Source organism: Chelonoidis abingdonii, chromosome 10, assembly GCF_003597395.2.
Source record: "Chelonoidis abingdonii isolate Lonesome George chromosome 10, CheloAbing_2.0, whole genome shotgun sequence".
NCBI classification, from domain to species: Eukaryota; Metazoa; Chordata; order Testudines; family Testudinidae; genus Chelonoidis; species Chelonoidis abingdonii.
This window is the reverse complement of record NC_133778.1, coordinates 40784555-40809223: the sequence shown is the minus strand read 5'-3', so window position 1 is coordinate 40809223 and position 24669 is coordinate 40784555. Positions and strand designations below refer to the sequence as shown.

The window sequence follows — 24669 nt, the reverse complement described above, 5'->3', positions numbered from 1 at the left end:
GAAGACTGGAAGGGCAGATGCGCCTTACACAGAGCCCTGAAGGACCCCCTTTTTCTTTACCTCTTATAGCGAAGACAGATTTTGAAACTTCTAACTATTAGGTTACAAAATGAAATTTTTACCACCAGCTCTCTACCTAGATTCTTACTCTTTCTAAATTAGTTACAGGTCAGAAGCATAGCATGGTGACCTATATGGGCAGAGGTGAAGAGGCATGGCATTATAACTAAGGCTGCAATTTAGTCACTTTGGTCATGGAATCCATGACTTCCAAAGATCTCCATGACTTCAGCCAGCAACAGTTGGAAGCTGCAGGATCCCCTCCCGCCTGTGCAGGCAGGGAGCTGCAGGGTATCCCTACCACTCCAGGCCACTGTGCAGGCAGACAGCTCCCCACCGCCGCAAGTAGCAGAGATTCTGGCAGCGGCACTAGGGACCCCCAGAATTCCCAGCTGCCACTGGCAGCACAGGAGACCCCCAGAATTCCTAGCCACCATAGGGGACCCCTATCACTCCTGGCCACCACACGCAGTACAGGGAACCCCTGCTTCTCTCAGCTCCAGTGGGTGGCAGGGGATACCCCAGGAGCTCCCTGTTGCCGCGGGCAGCAGGAGGGACCAGTGCCCACTCCCCGCAGCTGTGGTGGCGGGGGGCCCCCCGCAGCTGGGAGCCACCATAGGAGGGGACCCTGTAGCTCAAGCCCCCACAGGTGGGGGGGTCCCTGGAGCTCCCAGCCCACAGCAGATGCCCAGGCTCCCCCATTTTCTCATGGATATTTTTAGTAAAAGTCAAGAACAAGTCACGGACTTCTGTGAATTTTTTATTATTGCCCATGACCTGTCTAAGTTTTACTAAAAATATCCATGACAAAATCTTAGCCTTAACTATAACTAATGCTATTGTCCCACAAAATCAGTGCTTCTCTAGCTATCCAGCTTTCAGAACCTGGAGCGCTCCTTTTTCTTTTTTAAACTAGCCAATTATGCAACAGGCTCCTAAAGAGACAAATCTATTAGCCAGAATCAACAAAGTTCACTTGAAGAAATTCAATATGGAAATTCCAAACTTCCATTGAGAATTTGCTTGATGAAGCCAAATATGTTAAAATCCAAAAGTCCTACTCTTGACAGCATTCAATACAGTCAGGATACTGCTACCCTACTGAAGAAGCAGTAGCAGTCCAAGGAATTCCCTAAAATGTTTCAAATCTTTCCTCAAGAGCAGTGTTCAGGCACAACTGAACCTCTGCCGCAAAAATCCCTCACTTGGGGAGTATACAAGATGCAAGTTCTTTGCCAAATATTTGTCTTCAGCACTCAGTGAGATTAATGACTTGAAAAAAATCTTCCAGATGAAAGTTGCAATATAACAATCCAATTGTTGGAACCTTGCATCCTTTCAGTGATGCATTCTTCTTCTACCTTCTATTGGGCAATTCTTGATTGTCTGTTGCCTACAAGTACATGATGGATCTTCTCACAAGCTTTCTTAAGACTCTGGAGCTGCCCTACCTGCACCAACTAATAGCTCACTTGCATACAGTACGTTAACGTATCAAGAAAATCTGGACACCCTAAAGGAGTCTTAACCCAAGGTCTGTGAATTTGACCCATGCCCTTCCTGGCTTGGGGAAGAGTCAAGAACAACTCGTGGCACTCTTGACTAATAGCGAACACCTCGTTCAGGGAAAGAGCCTTCCCCTCGTCCTTCAAACATGCAACAGTCTGACCAACACAAAAAACCTCCTTGGATACGTCAGTTCTAGCCTAGTGTCAAATTTTCCATTCCTGAGCAAGCCCACAAAGAAGCTAGTTAAAGCTTCAAGTGCATTTAATTGCAGCTAATATCCTAAACCCAGCACAATCTAGATTCAGACCTGGTCATGAAACTGAAACCACTTCAGTGGCACTCGTGGATGATTTGCTGGCAGTAGAAGAGAAACAATTATTTTTATGGTGCTCTAACACTGATTATACTATCATCATAAGTTTTCTCCATCACCGGTTTAAATTAAGCGCTACATCAGCACCTGTTGTCAATCTTCAGCACCTGATCTCCAACTGAACAAGCTACAGATCTTATAATGCAGGGACTCCTTCTACAGCAGCTTTAGAAGCATACTTTTTCAAGCATTCTTCCCATTACATTACTTAAATAAAGGGGAAAATGTTTACAACCGTTTCATTCTACCTTATAATAAGCTTGGAACTTTGCAATTAACAGGAGGACAGCAGCCTGGCACAACTGGACAATAGGCAAAAATGTAAACTTTGTCAAATAAAACTCAAGTCTAAATAAGTGGAAGAACAGGTTTTTACTAAGAAGCAGGACCATTCCAAATACTGCACTTGGGTTGTGGGGGTGGGGCAGTGAAGATGAGAGAAAACCAAGCTGGGCTGTCAAAAAGAATCTTGAAAAACTTTCTTTTCTTAAAAGAAAGCATGCTTATATGAGAGAGAATTACTGATGTTGCATGAAAACGTGATGGTGATGGCAGCAGAATGGTATAAAGCCAAGCAGAAGAAATACAAGAAGGAAAAGTTCAGAACCAAGATAGCGACAATAAAATGCAGCCCTTCATTTATCAGCCCACTTGGAAGTGAATCACAATCCCAAGACCATAATTATCCAGTATTGGGGACACAGGAGTGAAGTCATCTCACTTGACCAAATCAGCAGTGAAGGAGGCAGACAGCAACATGAAGTCTCTACAAGTTACAAAAATATATATACCTAGCACCACTATAATAGGTAGATAACCAAAATCTACAGCACACATTTTACTAGTACCAAGGAGCACAAGTTTTTCCGCTAAAATAGAAATAACTACTGGCAGGGAGCCAATAAAGTCCCTACATCCGGAATTCAAGTGAATACGATTCCTTAGTAACATTAATTTCAATATCTCAGTTTCTAATGGTTAGATGGATGCAGACCCCTATCGTTAGGAATGGTGCAGGAAGCATTAGAATTTACTATTATGAACGAAGTGTCATTTTAAATACACAGTGAAATTAGAGTGTGCTTCATTCAGTGAACTCTTTACTTTTGCCTTGAGTACTTATGGTCAGAAAAGTGAGTATAAAAACAGCACCTCTGCATAACCTCTACCATGTCTTTCACGTCACACCTGTTTACTGACAGATAAGCTTCCTACAACTGATAGCACTCTAAAGCAAATACAGCTCTGGAAGAGTTAACTGGATTCTGCACAACCTTATGCATAATCTATGACATTATCAGTTAAGATCTAATTCTCAAATCTTTATTACTGGTAACATGTAAGAGGCAGAGAACATAGCTTGATTTTCAAGTCTAAGACCGAGTGTGCAATACTGGCAGCTAGAACACCATTATTTGAACTGAAAATTAAGAAAGTGTATAAGTTAAGAAAATCAAGAAGTGACTGAAAATAAATATGGAGTACCATCAGATCATTACTTATTTTTCTCACTGTACCTGTATTTTAACTTTGATGAAGTTCTTGTCTAAATCTGTTTTCAACTCTCTGCCTACAGCCAATTCTTTCTTGCCACTTCAACTTCTTACTTCAGTCCTTGTCTCAAAAGAGAGCCCTTCCACACCTGTGATCACTCTTCAGTCAAAATGGCCCAACTCCTACCCAATACATCTTACTTCCTCCTATGTCTAACTCCTCTACATGGTGTCACTTTTAGTCTGTGATGATCTGCTTCAGGACAACGATAGTTCTCAGCTGCCTACTCCCTAAAAACCAACACATGAAGCACAGGACAACTGCAAAAACAGGCAGGGTAAATTTGGATGAGGTAAAGAGTCAGGATCCATTTTTCTATTCCAATTTTTTCTCCCCATAGGACACCTTTGTCCTTCTCTCTCAACACCCATGCTGAAAGGGAACAAAATCTTCACAGAGCCAACAGTGCTGTAAATGTCTCAAACTAGGACATAAAAAAGAAAGGAACAAGAGAAGGAAGAAGACATACAAGGAAGAGTATAAAGGAAGAATTAATGCCAACGGTTCGAAAAGTATTAATTAGTACTTTGTCAGTGCAGCAAAGAGTCCTGTGGCACCTTACAGACTAACAGACGTATTGGAGCATGAGCTTTCGTGTCAGTGTTATACTCACCAGCAATGCCATCACTGATTTCCAAGACAATTCTGGGGATTAACAATACACAGTTGGAGTATGGTGCTGCAGACATTTGAACGTTACACTGGTTTCCATTTAAGGAGTTAACATCTAAGCTACATTTATTGTACATTCGTAGATCTGAAAAGGTTATTTTCTCATCTAAGTTATGAGGGACATTGTGGTATCATAGTTATCACTGTGATTACTGGGGATAAATGTTGACATCTGCTATGGGCACTTGCTTCCTAAGAGGATATACTCCATGGTAGTGTGAAAAACAAAACAAAAAATCCTCATACGAAAACACAAACATGGAGAGGGAGAAATTAATTTTTTAAATGTAAACCAAATATTCTAGGGCTGTCGATTAATCGCAGTTAACTAACGTGATTAACTCAAAAAAATTAACTGTGATTTAAAAAGTTAATTGCAATTAATCGCACTGTCAAACAAGAGAATACCACTTGACATTTATTAAATATTTTTGGATTTTTTTTACATTTTGAAATATAGTGATTTCTACTGCAACACAGAATGCAAAGTGTACAGTGCTCACTTTATATTATTTTTATTACAAATATTTGCACTGTAAAAATGACAAAAGAAATAGTATTATTAAATTCACCTCATACAAGTAAACTTTGTATGCTGTGTTGCAATTGAAATCAATATAACTGAAAATGTAGAAAACATCCAAAAATATTTAAAATGGTATTGTTTAACAGTGCAATTAATTGCGATTAATTTTTTTAATCGCTTGACAGCCATAAAATATTCATAAACTTGTGTAAACATTACGCTTCATATTTTAAATCGAAAGTTTTGTATTAAAAGAAAAAATGCTTTTCATTAATATTTTAACTTCTCATGCATGCTTGAAATAGGGAATTGTGGAAATGAAGTTTAAAAGAGAATGATTAGCATTCCATCTTAGTCACCAAATTTCCGAGTTCCAGAAATGTCATAAAATTATATCTTATTCAGCTGCTTGGCTGGAATCTTCATCCTTTGTTTAGTTCCAGAGGCAGCAGAATGCAGCATTAAAAAAAAAAGCCAGGAGAAAGTCATCACCACTATCCTATGTATTATTTTGACTGCGTACTCTGCAGAAGAGGGGACACCAACTCTTGGCTCTGCAATCTAATATGCATCCCTAAAATTAGATGGATTAAAACTGGTGGTGGTCAGACTGGCGGTGATTGGAAATTGGTTGATTTGTAACAGAATGACCTGTTGACTTTGATTTGATAAATTCTAAAACATTTTGATATGTTTCAGTCTCTGCTGGGATACACTATGGTGATGAAATGGCAGATTATTGCTGACAAAAAGGAGATAACAGGGAGAGCCTACTGATTTCATAAATTTCCTGTACAGTCAAAAGACCTATCATAGTTTCTGCAAATTTAGACTCCACAAATCTGAAACTGATGTGTGTGTCCTCCAAATATTTAACTGACAGGCAACAGGAACTGGTACTTCTCAAATCCAAAAAACTTCTGCAGCTGATTGAGCTGAACTATTCACTAGTGCTAATATTGACTTGTGTCAGATGAGGATGTGAAAATGACGGTTTTATACATATATATACGCACACATGCAAGGCAAAAAAACAAAAAAACTGAGCTTACAGAGTCATGAAGCAATATTCACCAAATATGTGATACCAAATATTATTTAGGGATTCTACATGCAATCTAAACAGTATAATGATTTCGTGGAGGCAATTTTATACAAGAGCTGGACAAAATTCAAAGATGAACAACTTCTCCATGCTTGGTGGTTTTATATAGGCAGGCCTGGTAGCAGCACCTATTATGGTTGCCTGACATTTGCCATTACAAGACCGTTTTTAGTTGCTTATAACTTTGCCAAACTTTAACCATTTGGGATGACTTTTCCCTGCTGGACATTTGCCTCTGGCTGAACTTTTGGAAAATTTCAGTCAAATTGATTCAGATGTTTTCAAGAATGAAGGTATGGGAAAAGATGTGGTTTTGCTCATAATAACTTTGCCTCATTCAGTACACAGGCTGGATTTGTTCTGGGGATGAAACAGTAAAAGATGAAAATGAAGTAGTAAAGAAGGTCGTCAGCTGCAGGACCCCAGCCTCATTTTCTGTATGAGACAGGGGATTGAAGAAAGAGAAAGGATGTTCTCATGGTGAAGGCAGCTGAATGCTGCCCTGGAGAACTGGATTCTATTGAAGCAGCAAAGAGTCCTGTGGCACCTTATAGACTAACAGATGTATTGGAGCATGAGCTTTCGTGGGTGAATACCCACTTCGTCGGATTCTATTGCTGCCTGTGCCACAGAGTTCCTGTGTAATGCTAAGCAAGTCAAAAACAAGCTTTTCACAGGTGGTCACTAACTGTGTGTTCCTCATTTGCCAAGTGCCTAGCTTGAGACCATGAGGTCTGATTTGCAGAAATGCTGAGCACTCACAGCTCTATCTGAATTCAATCAGAGCGCTGAAAGAACACTGAAAAATCAGGACCCATGGTGCCTCAAAATGGGCACCCAAAATCAGTGAATACTTCCGGTGTTAATCTCTCTGTGCCTCAGCTTCCAACCTGTAAAATGGGGAGAATATCATCCCCTTGTTTCACAGATGTTATGAAGATAAATAAATAAATGTTTGTGAAGCAGATACTATATGAATGCAATAGAAATACCTGGAAGGAAATTAATAATTCTGTCTTTTAGGAAGGGTTTGAATAGTATGTGACAAATATGGCCAGAAGATCACACACTGAGTAACTAGGCGATAAAGCACTGGTTCTCAAACTTTTGTGCTGGTGACTCCTTTCACATAGCAAGCCTCTGAGTGTGACCATGCTCACCCTTATAAATTAAAAACATTTTTATACATTTAACACCATTATAAATGCTGGAGGCAAAGCAGGGTTTAGGGTGGAGGCTGACAGCTCGCCACCCTCCATGTAAAAACCTCGCGACCCCCTCAGAGGTCCTGATTCCCATTTTGAGAACCCCTGCAATAAAGTATCAGATAGCTGCTAATAAATTCTGTAGAATCCATCCTGAATGAGGCGAGGGCACTGTGGAAAAAAATAGCATGTGATCTTGTAATTATAGACTGTATCACAGCATACAAACAAATAGGCCAAATTAAGGTTTCACATGTAACCTTAATTCTTGCATTTCCTAACTGCTTGACTTTGTAACCTTAATCCTGTTTTTTTTAATGTATGTTTTGTGTGTAATTAGATGGTGAAACCCATTTTTTTTTTTTTTTTTAACCAAAATGAATTTGCCGTTACCACATCCCCATCCCCATCGCTGCCTATAGCAACAATTTAACAGGTATTTCCTAGTTTTGACCTCATTTAGAAAATTTAAAAAACTATTCTTTGCTGATGAACAAAAATTTACCCAAATCAATGACTAGACTAAAATGAAAACTCCCAAGTTTCACTGCACTTCATTGGTGGCGTTCACAGGAGTACAAACAGCATTATTACAACATGCAGTTAAATTATCAACTGCTTTTAAGGAAGATTTAAAAGGCACTCATTTCTAACCACCATCAAACAAGCAGTTATGGTAAACAATGGCAATGACAGTCAATTCAAATTCTGGCAAAGTTTCAGTCACTTCCATTAGGCAATTGTTTCTGAAAACAGTCTGGACAAGTAAACTTGACAATCTCTCACTTCAGGTTATATCTCTTATGAGTAGACAGGTTCACATGATATACAAAATTCTTAAAATACCGTTGCTCATGTTTAAGTGTCAGAGAAGAACTGATGATTATCTGTTGTAAACATTTTAATATTCCAGTGTTGCTCAAACTCAGAGGCTGCCTTCCCTAAGAAGGCTTGAACCTCTTTTTGTGGGAGGTAAGGGAGACAAGAGAAATTTAGAGAGGAACAGCTATTCTCTGTTCTCTCTCTCTTTTTTTTTGGAGGATTTAGAAAAACAAGAATCCAGTATTGAATACTGGCTATTATTAACTCAGTGGTGAATTGATGGTTCCTTATTTATTAAGTACAAAGCAAAAATGATGCTAACAAGGGGAAAAATTTAACTGTGTACTCAACCTATAATTAAAATATACCTTTCAGTTATCCCCCACCCAAAAAACCCAGTAATCGTTTATTCTGCACCTATACTCCACTCTCCATTCCAGTTACACTGGGGGCAACCTGAGTACTTGGTTCTGACCTCAGGGAAGACTGTTGTCTAAGTAAAAAGTTGTTAGTGGGCACACAATTTTTAGTTAACTTCAATCCACGTAAAATCTCAAAAGCAAAGAAGATTGTCAAAATGAGTTTGCCAGTTCAAAACAGCATTACCAGCCTATCTACAGGGGGAAAATTTTAAAAGTCGTCAACAGATCTAGTTTCCAGCCATAGTTTTTTTATTTAGTCAACTCTCAAGGTCCCTATTTCACCTGTTCCTTAGGCCTGGTTTACATCTAAAAATTAGGTCAATCTACATATATTGCTCAGTGCTGTGGAAAAATGTCATAACCTACACAACGTAGTTAAGTCAACCTAAACCCCAGTGAAGACACAGCTAGGTCGACCAGAAAACTTCTTCCATTGACCTAGCTACCGCCTCTCAAGGGAGTAGTTTTAAAAACTTTTATTAAAACTAATGTTTAAAATCAAGTTTACACAAGTTAAGAAGGAAGGTACTGTACATCTGAGGTCAGGCTTGAGTTATGAGAGATTACAAGTATCAGTTACAAGGCTCACAAGATACATACACAGCACATAACCAGCACAGACCCAGATTGGGGTGTGGGAGTTTTTTAAAGCATCAGTGAATAAGTGATCTTGGGTATGCCACCCATAGAATGTACAGTGAAACCCCGCTATAACATGATGATCGAGGTCCAAAAAATTGGATCGCGCTAAACACGGGGTGGCAGTATAGCAGGGTTTACCATTTCAAGCTGGTCAGTTTCAAGCTGGTAGATTTCTCTTGGGCAGAAAACTACTTTCATTTACGAACTGCCCACAGCAGTAACTGAAAGGGTGCAGCTCCAACAGCGGGGGCTCTCAGCCATGCAGCAGGAGAGGGAAACCCTTGGGGTGAGTAGGGGAGACGTGCAAGGGGCAGAGGAAGAGCAAGGAGCAGCTGGGGAGGAGAATGGATCATCTCACCAAATGGGTAAGCGGGGGTAGGCGGAAAGAGGCAGTGGGTAAGGCACATTCCATTTTTTGTTCTTCTTCCGAGGGCGCTCCAGCCTCTTTTTTTTCTTTTTTCTTGTTTGCGCTTCGGCGCTGCTCCGGCCATATTTTTTTGCGCTTCAGCTGCGCTCTGGCGGTTTTTTTCTTCTTTTCTCTTTTGCACTTCCACGGCTCTCTGGCGGTTTTTTCTTTTTTCTTTTTTGAGCTTCCGCGGCGCTCCAGACGCTTTTTTTTTTTTTTTTATCTGGGGTGGCTGGAGCCACCTTACAATCACGTTATAGCTGAATTCGCATTATTGAGGGGCGCATTATAGCAGGGTATCCCTGTATTTACAGTCCCAAGTCAGTGTAGCGAATAGGTACATGGGTGGGGTGCATCCCCAACAGAAAAACCTACACTGCAGTGATGCAGTTACATGGGTGCAGCTGTGGCACTTCTAGTGTAGACATACCCCTACCTTGTGCTGGAAGAGTAACTTCTGCCTCTAATCCCAGTGGAAAAGAAACAGAAGATAACTTTGGGCTTATACTATTAGATACTGCGCCTTTAATTTTTAAGGTAGTTAATTTTGCACACTAAACATTAAGCATCTTTTAATCCATTCTGCAGTCTGAAGGTCATGGCTCCAATCAGTGACACTATAGCACTCATTTATCCACCGTTCAACAAAAAAACACACGAGGGGTCGCCTTAAGGCATTAAGGTGGTGAAACAAATCAGAAGCATTAATTATACTTCCATAATATACAGGACAAATTTGAACAAATGCTTTGGTTTGGAAACTCAAACCTCAATCCAAAAAGTTCTTCATTAAATAGCTTTATAATATGTATGGTATACATAGAACATTCTACTCACCAAAAGGCTAGAGCATGGGACTGCAAATCCAGAGATGAATGTTCTACCCCCAATTTACTAGCTTCCTGTATAATCTTAGGAAGTCACTTGGGCTCTGTAATGTAGCCATGCTGGCACAGCTATGCCAGCATAGTCCCCTAGTGTAGATGCAGAGAATGCTGACAGGAGGAGGAGTTCTGCTGGTATAGGAATACACCTTCTCCCAATGACCTTAGCTCTGTCCACAGAAGCCCTCTTCTATCAGCATATCTACACCTATCAGGAGGGAACAAGGGGAGGCTGTTGGCATACTAAGTGGCCAGATATGTGGTTTTTTAACATCTCTGACCATCATAACTATTCCAGTATAAGTTTTAAGTGTAGACCAGGTTTTAACTTCTTTGTGTCTCCATTTCTCCATCTTTAAAAGGGGGATAATACATAATCACCTTTGCTGCAGGAAAAGTGCAATATCCAATTGCAATATTATTTTCCATGAGTCTTATATCAACAAAAAAATCATTAACATCATATGTCATCCAAAGTTTATGCACAGGAAAAAGAAACAAGCAAACAGCAGCTGCTTTCCTAGATTTAAGTTCAGAGCAAACACAAACACTTACTGGCAGATCAATGAATCAACTACTTTGGTTGAAAGAAAAAAGTCAAGGATGTGAAGAAATTTACTTGTTAAGTGACTGAGGGTGTAAAATTCTATTTACAGTGTTTTCAGCTAATTTATATTGATCATAACAGCATTCCTTGCTTAAAACCAACAATTTGAAAGTCACATTTTTATCTCAAAAATATTTACATACCTTGTTACTTGTTTATTTACTTTGTGCATTCACAGCAATTGGTGTATAAACAGTTTTGCTGTTTCCCTTTTACAAACAGGTTTTTCACAAAGCAAGCAGAATCAGAAAAACATTTTAAAAACAAACAAAATCCACAAAAACTGGAAACAGGACTTGGGCAGGTGTGGTGCCTGAAACCGACTCGATTTAAAGTTGATTATGTCACTTTAATGTGGAAAATGATTCCATATGAAAAAGGACCAAAGAACAGCAATAAGATGCCCAAAATCAGAAGGAAAATAAGTAGACTGTGTTTAAAGAAAACCCATTGGTTCAACTTGCTATGCCTAGAAAGAGGCAAACTCTCAATCTGGATCTAAGCAAAACAACATGAAAAACAAAAAGGAAAACTTGGCTATGTACCAAGTACAGACAACCCAAACTAATGTAGGACTTTCCAGGTGTTTTGGTGGTAAAGAAAAAATAATTCTGCTTCTCGCAGATCCACTGCATAACACTTCAAAAAAACAAACAAAAACAACACCCTCTCCCATCACTCACACCTTTATGTTTTACTTAACCAGAAGTGGCATGAGACTTCTGTAACCAGCAGGCCAGCCATCTTCTCTCTCATTTCATCTCTTTATAGACCTGGTCACTAATGGAATGCATTTAGAATATTTATACATACTCTCTCTTTCCTATTTGTGTTAGTCATTAAAGTCCTCCAAGGTCATTGATACAGTAGCTCGTCAATTGAAGAGTATTCTCTCAGATCCCGCAGGAAGCACAATTGATTTTATTAAACTCTGAGGAGGGATCATCAAAAAAAGTACCTTAATGAGGACGATACTCTCCAACACTAAACTGAAGGATGCAACTGTCAGTCCATGGTGAGGATGTAACCTGCTGCGCAGAAGTCTCCAAACCAAATCTAAACACAAGGTTCAGTTTGTATTCAAGTGACACAAATTCAAGTCAGAAGCCAAATGAGATAGTCCAGTGGTTGCCATGGTGTCCATGAGATTGAGCTAACCCAGAACAGCTGTTATTTGTATGGACTCAATAGTAACCTAAAATAGTTCATCACCTGCACCATTATAGAGCTCAAAATGGTATTCTGATGTGCAGTCAAACATCCTGGAGACTAACACTAGACCCATTTTATCTCAATCCGAAAGACTTATAAACAAGACGGACATCTGATACAGACCTGATTTTGGAGTGATCTATATTTAACAGATGCAAACGGCACACAGCTTTACAAGCAATCCTCTCTATGCTGAACCATATACTAGGCCTCATACAATTCTGCCAGTGCAGGCCATGCAATGGCAAGCAATCAAGTCTCAGCTGTACATGCAAATTTGGAGGCTTCATCTTTAATTATATCATGATTGGTGGTAACTTTATTAAGCATCAACCTTGCATTAAGAAGTCGGATACACAGAGCTGGGTTCATATATGTAAAAACCCAAAAAGAAACAAGGTGAAAGCCAGTGCAACCAAAACCATACATTTGACCCTGGTTTACACTTAATACATAGTCTTTCCTGCTGTGTCCCTACAACTCTTGCTGTCTCTTCCTACAACTAGCATTTTGATCCAAGGGTCCATGACCTACAATTAAATCTCTTTACAGTCCACTATAATCAAGTGATAGCATTGTTCAGTGATCTAAGCCACCCTGAGGTAAACACTAATGTGATAGTTGCCACAGCTGAATGCCCAAATAAAATTTCCAGAGCAGCCCACCAAGGCCATCTAAACAAGAAAGCCACCCAACCAACCACTACTATTCACTATATACACGAAAGCTTCTTTTTGGCCTTGAGAAGCTAGCCTCAAATCAGCCTATTTTCATTTCAGTACCCCTACCCAACAGTCTCAAAACCATCTCCAATGAATGTCTTCATTTCACAAAGTTAATCTGTAGCCACCTCATCATGGCTGTCCTGCCATGAAGAAACTGGGCTGTGGAAAAGACCACTGCCTCACATCTGCACATACATTATAATCAAACCAAAAACATAGCAAGCAACTTTGCAGCAGTAGTGATGCAGCCCAAACAATGATGCCTCCTTAACAGGCTCGTCCCAGACAAGTGCCGAGGATGTGCTGGCTCCCGCTTCCCACAGCCCCCATTGGCCTGGAGCAGTGAACCATGGCCAGTGGAAGCCGCGATCAGCTGAACTTGCGGACACTGCAGGTAAGCAAACCGGTCTGGCCCGCCAGGGGCTTTTCCTGACGGGCTGCGCGCCAAAGGTTGCAGATCCCTGTTCTAGCTTGTGGTTTCTGTATGAGAAAAACTGTTTATTGTAACTGACATTCCCAAAAAGTCTGCACTTCCTTCTTGAATCATCTTTACTTTCTAAATGTATATAGCTTTCCAAATATGCTGTTCTCGGAAATAATTTCAACTATAAAAAAGACCTTAATTATCATCATCCCTTTTTTTTTTTTGTGGCTAAACAGATGTTTAGTACAGGTGGAAATATCTGATCAGTCGTGCAGACTATGTGAAGCTTCTGGAGAAGGGTTAAAATAAGCGGGGCCCTTTTTTGTTTGAAACAGTATCCATATTTGGGAAAAAAAATAATCACGAATAACAAGCATAAGAGCACAGGGGCACTCGTTGACACAAAATGGAAGAACATCTGAGTTGTCATTATTAAATCCACATCCATCTTGAGCAAACAGAATTGAACTGACCTGCAATTTAACCAGTTTGCATCCAATCAGTGACTTAAAACAGTTGTAATGTGTAATGGTATGCAAAGAGAAACCTGTTTGATTTTCAGAGCTACTGAGCCCATGTAACTCCTGATTAAGTTAACTGGAGATCTGAGCATTTAACACTTCTGGAAATAAGGCAATATAGTTCTATATTCATCCTTCTTGCACTGAAAGCATGGAATAAGATTCTCTGGAGGCATTTTTTTTAAAGATACATTACATTTGAAGCTTTTAGTAGCTACATTTAATAATTCTGGCCATTTAGAAATTGGCAGTTCTCATTTTTTCAGCAGTTTGCTAGAGCTGGAGGAGGCAACAGAAACTGGAGAAAGCTTCCAAGATTAGAAAAGGCCATCATTTTTGCAGAGCAAGTTACCACCCAAACCAATTCCTTGATGCTGGAAACTCTCAACTGATCTCTAACCCGCACTCGTCACATGACCCACATCTCTGGTGCCAGTTCCTGACCAAAAATCTGCAATGAAATGTTAATTAGAAAGGAGCAGGTCAGTGGGGAATGAGGGAAGGAATAAGCCTCTAATGCAGAGGGTGAGGGATGGGGGGTTGAATGGGGGATGCGATCCCGGGGAGGTAGTAAGAAAAGAGTGGGTGGTTGGACGGAGGCGGCGGGGAGCAGTCAGGAGTAGGGGCTCTGGGGGCGGTCAGGGAGAAGGGGTGGTCGGATGGGGCAGGGGTCCGGAGGGGGGAGGGTCAGATGGGGGCAGGGACTGGGCCATGAATGGCTGTTTGGGAAGGCACAGCCTCTCCTAACCAGCCCTCCATACAATTTCAGAAACCAGATGTGGCCCTCAGGCCAAAAAACGTTTGCCCACCCCTGCTCTAACAGTTCTATCTTCAGAGCATTATTATGGATGCACACCACATGCACAATGCCAGCAGACCAACACTGAGAAAAAAAATAAAAAGCAGTCCCTTTAACTGAGTTCTCCTCCCTTTGCCTCCTGGACAGCCACCCGCCTTACACTGTCTTCTCCATTTTGAGTACTGTAAAAGTTGCCAGAGGGCAATAGTCAGCAGAAGTTATTTCATCAAGTGTTTACAAAGTCAGCATCTGTCTGTCCAGTAGAGACCAAAAGAACTGTCTTCCTCATCCTTATGTCTTATTTCTGAATTTGACAGTCCTTCTCCCAAATACAGAGTAAAAGAAGTCTCAGATCTCTTCATGGCCACAAACTTTTTGCATCATTATAGTAAGATCAGCTAACTGAGTCAAGTGACTTCCACACACAATTAAGAATAAAGAATAGACTTATTTCCTACATTTGCCTATGAAACATGCATATTTAGTGTCAGTTTTCTAGTCATGTTCTTACCTTTTGTTAGGGTATTAGATGATTATTGTTCTACAACATTCAAAGATTTTCAAGAATAATGTAACTTTAGTATTTTTTCCTTTCATAACTTCACTGGCATCCCCTGATGTGGCTTTTCATTCTCCAAACACTCTGAAAAAGTAAACTCAATTGCCAGCTTTCAGAACAGCATTCTGTCCCATTTTCTACCCCAAAACTAATTTTTAGTTCAACAGTCACAAGATAATACAAATCTTTTTCTCCAGCCTCTGCTCTTATGTCAAGAAGAGGGGAGTAGAGGAAAAATATGGCACAAAACTATTAAAAAAATCCAAATGCACTGAATAAATACCCTATAGCTACCAAATTGTGCACTTTAATCCCTCCGAGTGCAAAATAACTGTTACTTCAATTTCCACCAAGTCTGCTGCTCTTTTTCTAGCTTGCATTACATGGGATCACAATCTTGTGCATACTTTGATTTCAGGAGCCAATATCACCTTATTTCAGATTCTGCACACATTTCTACACTTCTGCCACAACATATGGAAAAATAAGCACTGAACTAGGTGGCAGGACCATCATGAAAGTAGGAAGAATAAGGCTAGCTCCAGCACCTTTGAAATAAAAATTCTGACCCAGTACCTGATGATGTACTTTCATGAACAGAACATAGTAGAGATGATTTTAAGACTGAATCTGACTGTGGTTGATGTTTCTGAAAAATATAAAGTGCCTTTTGGAAAGATTTATAATTCATTGAAATTCTGAGATATTGTGCTTCATTTAAGTGCTATTCTTCCTCTATGTAAAAAAAAAGAACAGTCTACTTTTGGTTTGGTTTGGTTTTTTTAACAAATGGTTCACTAACATAAGTCAGTTTTTAGCCAGACACTTCTTTAAGCCGGCTTTTTTACTGAGCATGCTTTCCTATCCCACCTCTCAAATTACTAAATCATGTTCCATACTTCTTTGCAATTGTTTGGCCATCCTGATAACAGGAGCCCCAAAGAAATCAGTAAGCATAAAAAAGTGAATACACAGACAATGCGGAAGATTCAACATTGTGTGTCTGTCTGCCCCATTCCCAAACTTCAAGATGCCTCTTTTTGCAGCATGCACAGGAAGCGTTAGCATAGCAAATAATGCTATGAGCAACAGAACCACGACAAGGTCCTTCCTGAGTCTGTTGAACAACATTTAGCTTGGGTGCAGGAAATAGTTGATTAGAAGACTATAAAGACAGACTCACATAACATCAGTAACATGCTATTTCCACAGAATTGTTACCCCTTGATAACACAGAAAACATACGGTTGTATTAAAAAAGATCAAAATTATTTGTACTTTTATCTTCCTCTTCTTCTATAACTGGACTAGAGAAGAGACTGACAAATCACAGTGGCCAAAAGGGAAGAATGATCATATTGGGTGTAGGAATCCTGATATTTAAGACATCATCCCAGATTCAGTAATCCTTTCAATGCTCCTGAGAACAATACTGAGACTGATTGAGCTAGGGATGATGGTATGAAAGCATATATTCCCCTCTCTTTCCTTCATCTTCAGGGTCCCATCTACATTCTGAACTTGCTCTCCCACCAACAGAACCTTTCTGCATCTAAGACGATAACAATACAACACTCTGCAAGAGAGAAACATCAAGGAGGAACATCCCTCTTGGAAGTGTTCCTACTTGTGAAGAACTATACTGAACTGAGACAGCTATGAAAATTACAAATAATGAATCATTTGCAAATTGTGAATTTGCAAAATTCCTCAATTTTAGTAGATTTTTGGCCAAATGGTACTTTTGAATGAGTCTTACAAAGAACCAACAGAAGGGAACACTATGAGCTTGTATAAACTAGATGCAACACACCCAGAGCATGTTTTACACAAGTAGTGGTATCTATGTTGTTCTTGGAATTTGTGTTGTAGTTTAACAGCTAATGCCATTTTTATCCCCACCCACTCTTTCATCCAGGTTGCTTACCTGCAGCAGTTTTTTGGATTATTACACGCTGCCTACAACACAACTAGATAACCAAAGGGAGAAACTTTCTCAATTTAGTACAAGGACTTAAGGTGTATTTTCAGTGTCATCAAGGCATACAATGGAATGGCAGAGACTGGTCATGCCTACAGGAGGAAAATACATTAAAACGTGTTAGCTGACAAGTTAACACATTTAAAATATACTTAGCTCCTAGAGTAACCAAAGACAGTGATGACAGAAAACTTACCAGCTGGCTCCAGTTAACTCTCATTATCTACAGGACTTATCTCTAAACATTTAGGGAGTTCAAATGAAATTGAGAGATTTTGATAAACATTCTGCACCTTCAAAAGCATCTCCACTACTTTAATAGCAGCTTATGAGTGAGGGTGCTGCTGTAATGATGGAGGAAGAAGAGGTGCCAAGTGTCTCCTCTGACCAAGCACTTCTAGGGAAGTCTTTGTTCAGGATAGTTGTCAGTTTTAGCAGTAACTTGGGAAGTACCAAGAACCATGGGGCTGGGGCACTGGGCATGTCCATGACCATTTCATTTTCTGTGTTCTGTATAATGATAAAACTCCTCCCCTTAGGCCCCTCGTAAAAGTAAGAACAGTTTACGTTCCCTGCAATGAAAGTCCTCGAACAGGAACTTCATGCTGAATCTCCAAGGGTTGCTACAACTTATTCCTGAATTGAGAACATCTTCACTTTATTTGGAGTCTGCAGGAACACTTGGGTAAAGGTAACTTACTTCAGAAGTACTGCTACTATGACTGTACTTTACTGAGACAGGAGACAGATTAGAAAAGGCCACCACAGCAGAAAATGAAAATGAGTGCACACATTTTTGAGTCTACGGGATATGACTGCCTCTCAGGATACTAAAAAATGCAGAAAATATCCTTAGTTTTGTTTTATAGCATTTCTTAATATACTGAAGCAGTAATTCCACTCACCACAATCAGGAAGAACTATTTTATTGGTTATTTTTATGATGCTCACCAACAGAGTATCTGAGGATCCATCAAGCAATGAGTTTACCCTCTAGGGAAGGAACACATCCCCATTTTACAGATGGGAAAGTGATACACAAGAGGAGAGACTAAGGGACTTTCCTACGGTCATACAGGAAGTCTGTGGCTTTAACTAGGAAAAGAACCCAGACCTCCTGAGTCCCAATTCAATGCATTAGCCACAAAACCATCTCAACTGAGAGGTCAAGACTCAGACCTATCCAGACTAAATTTAGGCTTTTTTGGGTTGTAACATATGTCACTTATCTGTTAGCACAGAATTCATCATCCTTCCTAATTTCTGTTTGGATGCTGAAAGATCTTTAAAATCCAGAGCAATGCTGACAGCAGAATGAACATCTGACCAAAGGATCACTGGAAACCATTAGCAGCCGAACACATTTTCTGTACTCATTATCAGGAGACAAGTAGGAAGCTTTGAATATTCAAGTCGGTATTTACCATGAAATGGCTGCTCTGTCACAGTTTAAAATGGCACAGGCCCCGTGTTCATCTCCTGTCTAACAAATACAACAGTAGTTTCTTCACTTAGAAAGGGCAGATGGGGGAAATGAGGTCATCTGGTAAGCAGAAGGAAGGGTTAATGTCATAAAACTTTGATATATCTAGGTTTCCCCCACTGTGGAGGAAAGGCCGAGCCACAGCAGAAAAGACTCATTTAAAAAGGATATGAAAATTATTATTGCTACATTTTATTCTAACAGTAAATATGAAAATTATTTATAGTTCAGGAGAGATACTAGACCAATTATTATTTTAGAGTAGAAGCAAAAATACACCATCATTTTCAATATTTGACTAACTTTCAAACTCAGGTGTACACATTAGAACTCTCAGATCCATACCGCAGAAAAAAAGTCTTATTACACCACGTCTAATTGCAATTGTAAGGCTAATGGATTGCTTTGCTTTCAAAACTACCACCATTTTAAGCTGAAGTTCATGTGGCTCAGTCAACTTTCAATTATTTTCATTTATAAACATTTGTACAATATATGTAGAGTATATAACATACTAAAAACACCTATGTTAAAAGAACATTAGTTAGGTTGCAAAGTCAACCACTTGAAAGTTGTGTTGCCCACACAACCTTAATTCTGTCCCCTTGTGCATATGTATAAATCATTCTACAATACTCCATACTATTTTTCCCCCCAACAGGAATCTTTCCTCACTTAGTGTACAGGAAGTAAGGCATCAGTTCAATACTTCTAAGGCTCATCATTCAGTGAGAAGCCTCTGCCTTACTTACTTGCGCACTCTCCTAACTCTGCACTGAATGTAGAATTATTCATTTCCTCAGAGTCTTTTTTAAGGCACTTATCACTGCAGCATCCACACACTTCAAACATAAATACATTTATATACAGCTCTCCCCTTTGAGATAAAAGTATTACTCCCATTTTGCAGATGGGAAAACAGAGAGATATGCCTAAGGCCACACAGTGAAAGCCTAGTTTACTACTCAAAACCTACTGATTCTTAATCCTCCACTCATTCCTCCAGTCCACAATGCAGAATTACCACAGGTTCTGAGTATCCATAGCTCCCAATGACTTCTGTTACAGGCACTCAGCATTTCTGAAAATTCAGAGCTCAGGGCACCCGGAAAAGAAAAGGAACACCACAATTAGCGACTACATGTCAACATTTTACTGTAAGTGACTGGCTCAGCTTCACCACAGAAAGTCAGTGGCAGAAAGGACAGAACCAAGCTGTGTGGCATTCACCTGTCTTAACCATAAGACCATCCTTTCTCTTCCTGCTGGCCTCATCTAATTCTCAAATTCACACATTCCAATTTCTAGAGTGGAATCCTAGAGACAATAGCTTCATTCACAACATGGCACCAATTCATTTTCTGAGAACAGTCCATCCTCTGCACTGAATGAAGCACTGTGAAGAAAAACAGTATGTGACTGGTTTGGGTTAATTAGAGTATCATAATGCATATACAAAAGGAGCAGTGTTAAGGTTGTATGGGCAACAGAATCTGGCATTTCCTAGTTTTCAAATGTTTGATGTTGCAACCTAAATAGTTTTCTTTTAATGTCACTTTTGTCTGTTTTAAAAGGAGAAAGGTAAAAATGTTATGTACAACTGTAGCAACCCCTATCTCACACAACATCAGCACTGTTTGAATCCTGAACCTTCAGCTCTATAGCACAGACTTCTACCACTCAAGCTACAGAACAAACTACATTAGTTAGTAGCAGGAGAAGGCCATTATTCTGGGTAGGGGTACATGGACTGCTGAGCCCATGCACTAGTTGAGGGAAGACCAACACAGCTGTTAGGTGGAGGTGGAAGTGTTCCTGTATCATATATTGTCCCCGGGGCAGGGATGGGCAACTCATGCCATGTGCTGTCTTAAAGGTTGTTAGAGGGCCTATCCACACATACAGCAACTAGATACCCCTGGCAGGCCTGTGCCAGCCGACTCAGGCTCATAGGGCTCGAGCTGCAGTGCTGTTTCACTGCTGGGTAGACTTCCAGGCTCAGGCTGGAGCACGGGCTCTAGGACCTTCTCGGGATTGGGCCTGATCCCAGAAATCTACATAGCAGTGAAACAGCCCCACAGCCCAAGCCCCGTGAGCCCGAGTCAGATGGCACAGGACAGCTGTGGGTGTCTGGTTGCTGTGTAAATATACCCAAAGTGAGCCACAGCTAGTCCTCTCCTCTACAGCTCCAGCAGCAACGAGGCTGTAATAGTTACTAGATAGGTGATAGCACAAATTATAGATTGGCTGATTAATCAGTCTCTCAATTTAATCTTTGTTCACCCTCATAACCTCTAGGCACCTACGCAGATACAGAATCATAGCCCTATACGTATTTCAACACAACTGATTCTATGTGTCTACTTTTAGAGGAAGACTCATTTTTAAAAGTGTCGTTCAACTACAGTGAAAATTTTCCAAACCAAAAGATCTGGACAAGTCTGAGATCTTCTGCCTTTCTCCTCCTTCCTCCTAATGACACCCAAGGAGGAGGTGGCCCACACTCACTTTGGCATGAATCAGGCACAGACTGAACAGCTGAGAGAAGACTGGTCCTTGTCCTAGCATGCAAGGCTGAAGGACATGAAGGACAACTTAGGGACACATGATACAAAGATTTATACTACATTTTGTTATACGCTTCTCTTAAACAAGACTTGCTCTCTGGATTTACCATTTTAAGTGGGTGTTGAATGGACAAAAAAATTATTAAAATTACTAAAAACCTAAAAACTAATTAAGGATAATTACATAAAAACTGTCAAGCAAAGTGGAATAGTTTCACAACCAACATTTTCCAACTGAAAAAGAGGATGAGGACAGCTGCGGACACCCAACTCATCTTTCATATCTACTTTGGGCTAGTAGGCATCTGGCAAATTTTCCAGGCCCTGATAAAAGAGTACCACATAGAGTGGGCAAGTGGGAATTGCTAACCAAGTGACAACAAAAAGGAATGAAGATTAGGGAGACAGAGACATTTACTTATCTCTTCCCTCATGAAGTGTCATTTTCATCTTCAGAATACAAAATCAAATTTTGATAGAGTAAAATTAAATGAAAGCATATTGGAGTTTCCCTTTTGTAAATCACACAATTCTTGCTATATTATTGTTATAGCAATTCCAAGAACATTCCAACAAAGCAAGAGTAAAACAAATATTAGATGCCGCTTCGGGAAAAGGCATAATTTTTACTGACAACACTTTATCAAAATTAATATGCATATAAGGCAAAGCCCACTTATTGAAAAATTTTCAAATTTGTGGCACATGCTAACAAAAACAACCACAGCATACAATTTCTTTTGCTAGTACTGTTCAAATAGAAATCAGTCTAGTTTCTAATGAAACCAATTTAAATCATTAATAGCTATCACCCTACATATCAGGTCTAGTGCAGGGATCAGCCACATGCATCTTTGGCTGCCTCCTTGCGGGCAGCCATTTTTTTTGAGGGGGTGCAAGGTGCAGGCTCTGGCCGGGAGGCACTTACCACAGATGGCTCCCAGCTGGCGGCACAGCAGGGCTTGCCCCACAGCACTCCCGGAAGTGGCTGGCTAATGGTACGTGTCTGCGTGCCCCTTGGTGGGAGAGGGGCAAAGGGTCTTGATGCGCTGCCTGCACCTGCAAGCACTGCCCCCACAATTCCCATTGGCCAGCCGTGAGGATGGTGCTGGGGATCGGGGAAGTGCATGGAACCCCCCACCACCACCCCCAGTGGCGTGCAGAGACATGCCAGCAGCCAACCACTTCCAGGAGCAGTGTGGAGCCAGAACCCAGCTGCACCGCCAGCCGGGAGCTGCCTGTGGTAAGCGCCTCCGGGGCAGAGCCTGCACCTCGCATCCCCTCCCACACCTCAATCCTCTGACCCAGGTCAAAACCCCCTCCTGCACCTTAACTCCCTCCCAGACCCCGCACCCCCTCCTGCACCCCAATCCCCAGCCCCCTCCTGTTTATATTCAAATTCAAACAACAGAAGTCGCATGAAAAGTATTGGTGAGTAGCAGTAACTTCAGTATGTTTATTATTAATTGATAAATTCTAACTCTACAAGTAGCTTTGCGCGTGATGCGGCTCTCGAAAAATTTTGGTCAAAGACAAAAACAAAAAAAATAGCTCTTCTTCTCTGAAAGGTTACCAACCCCCTAGTGATTAAGTATTTGTTGGAGTTACTAATTCACCATTTTGTAATTTACTGTTTCTGTGTAGTAAAGACATTTTTCTAAATGGATTGCAGGCTAAGTCGTTAATTTGTTTATCAGATTACAGAATTCCCCTATAATAAATAATAATACATTTTACTTTACTGAAAAAATGCCTTCCATGCTCTACCTTCAGACAACACCTACATCAAAACCAATAGATTCAAAATATCAAATATAATTTAATGAAGAGCAACTTTAAGTGCTCTGATCTTAAACTGAAATTTTAAAAATGATGATTTCTATTACTTATAAGATTTCACTGTATTTTAGAGCACTAGAGAACACTAAAGAAGGGAAAATTTGTTCTTTCCTGAGAATGTCCTTTCTTGGACCTTTCTATTCCACAATTTTAACAATGAATTTCCCTCTCCCTCCTTGGTACGTAACTGGCAACACTTCAGACAGTCAGTCTTAGAAGAGGCACAGCACCATTATCTTTCAGATCTGTTCCCAGTTCACAAAATTCTATAATTTTAAAATACCACGGTTCTAGTTAACCAAAATATTCAATATAGCTATAAAATTAAAACTAATACTTGTTTGCAAGCAACCTTCAACTATTCGCAACAGATCTAACGAAGACACCTTAAACCTGTGTCTACTCAGAAGTAACTTCCAAGAGAGGATCACTTTGAGATATGAAGACTACAAGAAATTCTTTGGCAAGAACTAATTTACCTTTCTCTGTTCTTTTAGTATCCAACATCTTAACTGTGGGATGTTGACAGCAGTAAAAAGTCATCCTGGGAAAGAGAAGATTAGCTTAACAACTACGTACAATAAATGGTATCAATAGAGAAGCCAGAGATTGCGAAAAGCATCACAAACACATTCAGAAGGAGTCCCTGCCAAATATTGGGTCCTCAGAGGACAGGATATCTACACTGCAGCATCTTGAGAATGTGCAGAGAGATGAGTATGAAAGATGACAGTGTGGTCCTGACACATTTCTACCTCACTTAGATACTTATATAGCTCCTATCATCATAGAATTGAGCATCTCACAATCTTTTGCTGTATTTCTCCTCAACACTTCAGTGAGAGGGGGAAGTACTCTTATCCCCATTTTACAGATGGGGAACAGACACACTCAATTACTTGCCCCAAGTCACACAGGAAGTCTATGGCAAAACAGGTTTTCTGATTCCCAAGCTAGCTCTCTAAGGCCTGGTCTACACTACGCGTTTAAAGCGATTTTAGCAGTGTTAAACCGATTTAACACTGTACTCGTCCACACTACGAGGCCCTTTATATCGATATAAAGGCTCTTTAAATCGGTTTCTGTACTCCTCCCTGACGAAAGGAGTAGCGCTAAAATCGGTATTACCATATTGGATTAGGGTTAGTGTGGCCGCAAATCGACGGTATTGGCCTCCGGGCGGTATCCCATAGTGCACCACTGTGACCGCTCTGGACAGCAATCTGAACTCGGATGCAGCGGCCAGGTAAACAGGAAAAGCCCCACGAACTTTTGAATTTCATTTCCTGTTTGCCCAGAGTGGAGCTCTGATCAGCATGGGTGGCAATACAGTCCCAAATCCAAAAAGAGCTCCAGCATGGACCGTACGGGAGATACTGGATCTGATCGCTGTATGGGGAGACAAACCTGTTCTATCATAGCTCAGTTACAGAAGACGAAATGACAAAGCGTTTGAAAAAAATCTCCAGGCTACACAGTGCTGTATCACAAGTGTAACGGAAAGCCAAAGAATCAAATGGACACTCATGGAGGGAGGGAGGGGGTACTGAGGACTCCAGCTATCCCACAGTCCACAGCAATCTCCAAAAAATTTTTACATTCTTGGCTGAGCTCCCAATGCCTCTAGGTTCAAACACATTGTCCACCGTGGTTCAGGGCATAGCTCGACAATTTACTCCCTTCCCCCGCTCCCCGTGAAAGAAAAGGAAAAGAAATCGTTTCTTGACTTCTTTCAATGTCACTCTATGTCTACTGAATGCTGCTGGTAGATG

The 24669-nt window shown here is 40.4% G+C and overlaps 1 protein-coding gene across 4 annotated transcripts in view; it reads right to left on the bottom strand.

Annotated features, from left to right (window-relative positions):
• The window catches only part of TLK1 (tousled like kinase 1), a 143176-nt gene that overhangs the window by 98982 nt on the left and 19525 nt on the right, over positions 1-24669 (bottom strand). Inside the window, exon 2 of one of the 4 annotated variants that reach the window (XM_032771034.2) lies at positions 23377-23441. The exons of the other annotated variants lie outside the window; for them this stretch is intronic. Within the exon in view, the coding sequence (XP_032626925.1) occupies positions 23377-23440 (64 nt within the window). The 5' untranslated portion in view covers position 23441. The remainder of the gene's footprint in view (positions 1-23376; positions 23442-24669) is intronic. 4 annotated transcript variants of the gene reach the window in all.